The 6,479-nt window shown below is 35.9% G+C and overlaps 1 protein-coding gene across 1 annotated transcript; it reads right to left on the bottom strand.

Annotated features, from left to right (window-relative positions):
- Nucleotides 1–2,332: 2,332 nt before the first annotated feature.
- LOC132107562 (rab5 GDP/GTP exchange factor-like) lies at nt 2,333–5,490 on the bottom strand. The gene is made up of 3 exons (XM_059513676.1): nt 5,475–5,490; nt 4,444–4,556; nt 2,333–2,997 (listed from the first exon to the last, which is right to left on the bottom strand). Exons 1-3 carry the CDS (start codon nt 5,488–5,490, stop codon nt 2,650–2,652), a joined length of 477 nt encoding a protein of 158 aa, XP_059369659.1. The 3' UTR covers nt 2,333–2,649.
- Nucleotides 5,491–6,479: the final 989 nt, after the last annotated feature.

The raw sequence follows: 6,479 nt of genomic DNA, 5'->3' as shown, positions 1-6,479 counted from the left end.
TTTTCTGTAAAGTTGCTTTGTAACGATTTGTATTGCAAAAAGCGCTATACAAATAAACTTGAATTGAATTGAATTGAATAATAATAATAATAAATGTTTCTTGAGCAGCAAATCAGCTTATTAGAATGATTTCTGAAGCATTATGTGACACTGAAGACTGGAGAAAATTCAGGTTTTATCACAGGAATAAATTACATTTTAAAATAAATTAAAATAGAAAGCAGTTATTTTAAATCGTAAAAAATATAGCAAAATATGACTGCTTTTGATGTATTTTGGATCAAATAAATGCAGGCTTGATAAGCAGAAGAGTCTTCTTTAAAAAAAAAAAAAACATTTAAAAACAATTAACGTTACCATTCAAAGGCTTTTGACTGGTAATCTCTCTTAAAATACCTAACTGGGTTACGATAATCAAAACAGTCCTGAGCTAGATTAGGCTTTGATCTCTGCAAACCAAACTATCACTTTAATCAAATATTTAATAATAATAATAATAATAATGTTTAATATGTAAAGCTGCTTGATTTAAGGTATTGCATAAAATACTATTGATGTGACGTGAATGCTTCGTTTTTTGTTATTGTTGTTTTTTATTTCGTTATTGAGAGGAAAGCGAGCGTCATATACTTTCATATGACCATGGCATTTGGTTCGGCTCAGGTGCATTTCTCTGAAGCAGCGCTGAGTGCTGTTTCTCTTCTTCTCTTGAATTGCATCGAGGAGGGCTGAATTACAGTCTTGCGCAACAGCGCCACACTGGTCAAACCACATTATTGCAGGCTCTAAATTAGGTAAAATTAAATCAAACGACTAATCGACAACAAAAATATTTGTCGATAATGTCGACTAATCGTTTCAGTCCTAATCTAATATAATCAATGTGCTATAATAGAAACTACAAATCACGATTTGGAGCAATAAACCTATTCTCCAACGCTTACTATATGGCAATGCTAGGCTGTGGGACAAATTCCTAATTTTCTAAAAAAGATGTTTGTGATCGGCTACAATGCCCAGAGCTGCGAAGTTTTACATAATAGGAGTAGATCTTAATATGCATATTGTCATGGATAGTTTATCTTGGCAGTAGTAGTAGTAAAAACAGTAGTAAAAAACTTGCAACATTGATTCCATATGCAAAAATGTTACCCAATCATAGCAGTGGCTGTTTACATTTAAGCCTCTTTAAATAAGTACAGAAAATTTACTTGATATTTTTAATATATTTTTGGTATTTTGGTGCTGAATGTATTAATAGTATCTTAATAGTTTGACAGAAGGATTGAAAAGCCACTGCTTACCAAGCCTTTTATTAATTTATTTTACCAAAACTCATTTTAATATTTTGTGGAAACAAATTAAACACCAGTGATTTCAGTAGATCATTTTATTTATCACTGTTTAAGTAGCATATTTCTGGCTTCATACCCAGATCTTTTAGATAACTAAATGAGGTTACAAACTGTTCATAATGGGATACCACATACCACAACAAAACTGTAGCCTTGCATGCATAAGTATTTACATAGTACAAAAGGTCAAAAAGTGTTAAAATAATTAACTCACTAAATCACAAAATCAGTTTGTCTTTCATACTGTAACAGCAGTTCTTCAAAGTTAAATATGATAAAAATAAATAATTTTTAGTACCATGTTAAAGATTAATTTGTTATACTAAGTTAAATCTTGTTTACTAATGTGCTGGTGTCCATTAAACCACAAGCTCATCTGTAGCATAACTACTGTTCAAATCCTAGCAAAACAATGATCCCAGTAAAGATGACTAAAGATCACACCTGATTCGGAGTGGCTCAACTATACTATTAACAGGGCAGCTTTATCAATCTTATTTTTCAGCTTTATCAACACCGGTTCTGTCCTTATTTTTAATTCTCAATACAAAAGACCACTAATGCCAATAATAATGGCCAGAAAACTTAAGGAAGTTGAGTTGAAACTCTTAAGTTGAGGCAAATCTGAAATAAATTATGTGTACTAATAAATTATGTATTCACATATTTCAGTGAGTTGCATAAAGCAATGAAGTCAGTGCAAGAAACAATAAGTTGAAACTATTTAGAATTAATCCCCACCATCTGTCTAAATTCACACTCCAATTAAAAATACCAGGAACATTTTGAAAGGAGGTCAAGAAGAGAATCTATATCATTATATCTTTAATGAAAACATTCCCAGGCCATATTTCACCCCAAAACCAATATATATTATGCTTATTTTTTTAAACTAATGATGGCATTGTAACGTTATTTTCAAAACGGCATAAAACTTTTTCTTTGTAGTTCTCATTCTCAGTAGTGATTCTCAGTAATGCAATACACTTTTTTTACATTTATATTTACACAAATTAATTGCAGTGCAGTTAATACCATCATGATGACATATAAATACATTATAATATCAATTAATGTTTTTTTTTTTTTTTTTCACACTACCACGAAAAATCTTGATGGTCCTAAAACTAGAATTCAAATTATTTTCATATTATTTGCTTCCATTTTGGAGTAAAATATAAACCTATGACCGCTCATCACCCCATAGAGAACCGAAGTGTGAATGCATTCAGTGCCATTACAGGAACAGAGCCCATCACTGACCTGCAGACAGAAGAGCGATCACAGCTTGCTGTCAGTCCGTGCCCAGTAAAGATGGGAACTTCTGAGGCGGTAATGGAGGAGGCAGGCTGTCCCCGTCCACATTGCCTGAGTCAATAGTGAATGTGTTGGAGGTGTGAGTCTGAACAGGAGGCTCTTCCAACAAGCCCAGCACTGAGAGCTCCTGACCGTCGCTCCACTCGTTCAGGTCTGTTTCCTCCGCTCTCCTCGGCTCTCTAAAGCCGTTCTGTGAGCTGTGGCCAGATGAAGTGGCCTTGGGACCCAGCGGAGACGATGCACCGGACATGTAGAGCTCAAAGTCTTCATGACTCAGGTTCAGTGACTGCGCATCGAGCTTCTCGATGAACACCACGCCGCAGCACTGCAACAGGAACGAGTTCAGAGGTGAGCCTCTTGATTCAGGAGCCAGTCAAGAAGCTACTTCACATTTATTCAGTTAGCAGGCACTTTCTTCCAAAGCGACCGCCAGACACCTCTAAGAGGACTTCTCATTGCTCTTCAACCATTCATACTCATGAGACTTCGAGGTGCCTCAGGTGTGTGATCATCCAAGAACAAAAAAAGAAAGAAGGTCATGCCCAACACCATAGAGATTACTTTTAAAATAAAGAACGCCAATGTTTCTATGGAAAGTTAATAATTTTCCATTTTTTTACTTTCATTAAACATAAATCAATTCTTAGACATAAGTAAACATGAGAAAGGAAGCTAAATCCTGTAAATTTTATGTAGCCCTGCGTTCAGTCTTCTGTCTTCTGGACTGCATTTCTACAGCGTGAACACTGCAAAAAATGCTTGTTTCCAGCCAAAATATCTAAAAATACTTTAATAAAAAAAAGGAGGATTTTCTAGACGAGTGAAAATTATCATCTCGTTTTCAGAAAAAACAAGTCAAACTTAATCGAGTTTTTGCTTGAAACAAGCACAATAATCTGCCAATGGGGTAAGCAAAATAATCTTGTTTTGTGTTTGAAATAACATTATTTAGCTTATTTAGCAAAAATGTATCTTTTCCAATTAATTTACATTGATTTTTACCTTTTATGGTAAATTTTACCTTAAAGCCTTTTTTTCTAAAAGTGTGCATTATCATTCGAGTCAAATTCTTATATTTTATCAGTCAATTATAATAAGACATTGGGCTGTTATCAAGCAAATTAAAAATATCAACAAAATTCATCTTTACAATGCAGAGGAAACACAGAAGCTGCATCTAAAATGGCATTTACACACTGATTAATGCACGGCATTAAACCTGCAGTTACACATGCATTTAATATTTTAATATTGTCAACATAAAATGATGAATACTGATATTTGAAATATTTGAAACTTTAAATGTGAAATTAAAACTGCCAGCAGGTGGCAGCAAGTCACTGTTAATAAGCGAGTCATTTTGATTGAACCGAATCATTTAATGAATGAATCATTCAGGAACTATTTTGTTGGCAAAATAGAGCAAAAACAGACAATATAGTGTCTTAAATGTAAGTCTCTTAATATTAACTTCTTGTTTATCTGTTAACTTTGTATAAAATCAATATCACATTTCTAATCATGCTAATTTTTTGAGGAAAAAAAAAAGCACTATTTTTGTGATATTGACTATAACATCAAAAAAATATTTTGAGGTCACACTGATTAAATTTCGGGAGCATATGCGACCAAAATGGTCACAATTTGGAGCCTTGTAGTAATGACTGACAGAGGTAAGACTAAGGTGACTGACACGGAGTGCTGTGGATTTAACCCAGGCTCCTGTAATTAATATTACACCATGAGAACGAGGTGACAGTGAATCCTTTACCAGGTGTGTGAAGTAATAGCCGTCCTCTCCGCTCATGAGGCGGCTGGGGTTGCTGTAGTGAGTGATGTACTGGATGTTGGAGAGTAATGGAGGAGGTACATTGCCTGTGTTCCCTTTGATGTCGTTGAAATGGGGTTTCCCGATGTCGCTGATTGACTGGAAGTTCAGTAGTTGCTGAAGTGATGTCTTGGGAAGCCCGTAGTTGGGCGTTGGCTGAAGACGCAGAGTTGTGTGGCTGGCTGAAGTTGAACTTGCACTCGAGGTCAGACACGGCGTTACAAAACTTAACTCAGAACACGAAACTATCAAACTAACATCGTGGCTAAGTAGCAGCAGGCGTGCAGGCCAAAGCACACTGGAACCGCGCTCAAAGTACGCTTAAAGTGATGACTAAAAGCATGGCTAGTTGCAAAAGCTAAGAAGCAAAGCTACAAGCTAAAAGCTAAAAGCAAACTAAAAGCATACATGACTAATAGCAGAAGCAAAGCTAGAAGCTAAAAGCAGACATGACTGATAGCAAAAGCTAAACGCAAGCTAAAAGCTAGGAAGCAAAGCTACAAACTAAAAGCATACATGACTAATAGCAGAAGCAAAGCTTGAAGCTAAAAGCGTGATTTTTATGGTGTCCTGAGTATTTAAACTGGCCTGTTGGCCACACCTCAAATGTTGTCTTGACCAATCAGATATTGTCTTGGCTCGGGGGTATCATAAATCATATGTTATCTTATCAAGCACGTGGTCTGAATTTTCTTGCTCTTGCGGGGTCTAATTTTGAAATGAATATGGAGTTAAGCGATGGACTGATATTCATTTAGAAGTCATCTTGGTCCATTTATATGTAGAAAAGACAGTTTCTTTGCCATTCTCTTGACAAAGATTTCTGTGGAGACCAGAGGTTAAAAGCCCCTTGCCCCTTAGGAATTTCAGTCTGGTTCTGCTGGGTGGGGGAAGTCAAAGGATCTTGTGTAGTACTCTCATGACTATGTCTGATTCGGGTCAGATCTGCTACATTTTTGTAAATAAAAGTGTACTGTAAATCCTCGACATTAACATAAATTGTCATAATGTAAATGTATACATTTTATATGTATATATATATATAATAATTTCGTAATTCAAAATTAAATATTAATGAATCCATCTCTGATAATCCCGAGTTGCTATGGTCACGCAGGTTTGTTTATGCATTAAACTCGTGACCACAAGAAAAACATGTCGTTCCCTCAACATAAGAAGTCGTGGCCACGAGAAATGGATGTTGTTCCCTCGACAAAATGATCTGGTGGCCATGAGTTAATATGACGGTTCCACGAGTTAATATCTCGTGACCTCGACATATTATCATGTTCCCACGAGTTATTATTTTGTGGCCACGACAAAACTAAGTAAAACGAACAAGTCACCTTATGGGCACCGTACATATGCTTCATTCGCACGTGAAATTAAAGTGAAAGTGAAAGTGACGTGACATTCAGCCAAGTATGGTGACCCATACTCAGAATTCGTGCTCTGCATTTAACCCATCCGAAATGCACACACACAGAGCAGTGAACACACACACACTGTGAACACACACCAGGAGCAGTGGGCAGCCATTTATGCTGCGGCGCCCGGGGAACTTCACAACAGATGCGAATTCGCGTCATGGGGGGCTTCTGCCAGTTGAGTTCACGCAGCATTTTCAACCACCATTTTTATTCAGATAATATTCTAAATATTACTGTTATCGTGTCATAAAAATGTAGTTGTAAAAGTACTTCATGCGAGAATGTAGTTGTTTTAAACTCAAATATCAGATTTTTTGAGGTTGTCGTCTTTGCATTGACTTAACATGGAAATCACTCACGCCAGATGCTCTATTTGCGTCTGGTGTGAACCCACCTTAAGAGTTGGATAGTGTTCTGTTTATTGTGCAGTAACTTTAGGCATAATATACAGTTACAGAGATTTCCACTAATGGCCAGGTTTCCCTTTGTTTCTTTTTACCCAAATTTAAATTTGTTCGTCTTAATTTTGTACTTGAATTTTATTCTCAA

This window comes from Carassius carassius, chromosome 28 (genome assembly GCF_963082965.1).
Source record: "Carassius carassius chromosome 28, fCarCar2.1, whole genome shotgun sequence".
Lineage (NCBI taxonomy): Eukaryota > Metazoa > Chordata > Actinopteri > Cypriniformes > Cyprinidae > Carassius > Carassius carassius.
The sequence above is the reverse complement of the archived record's forward strand: the minus strand, read 5'-3'. Positions and strand labels throughout refer to the sequence as shown.

Coding starts and splice junctions, on each gene's coding strand:
- LOC132107562 (XM_059513676.1), bottom strand. Junction 2,998..4,443: donor GCTATTACTTCACACACCTG/GTAAAGGATTCA, acceptor TTCCTGTTGCAG/TGCTGCGGCGTGGTGTTCAT.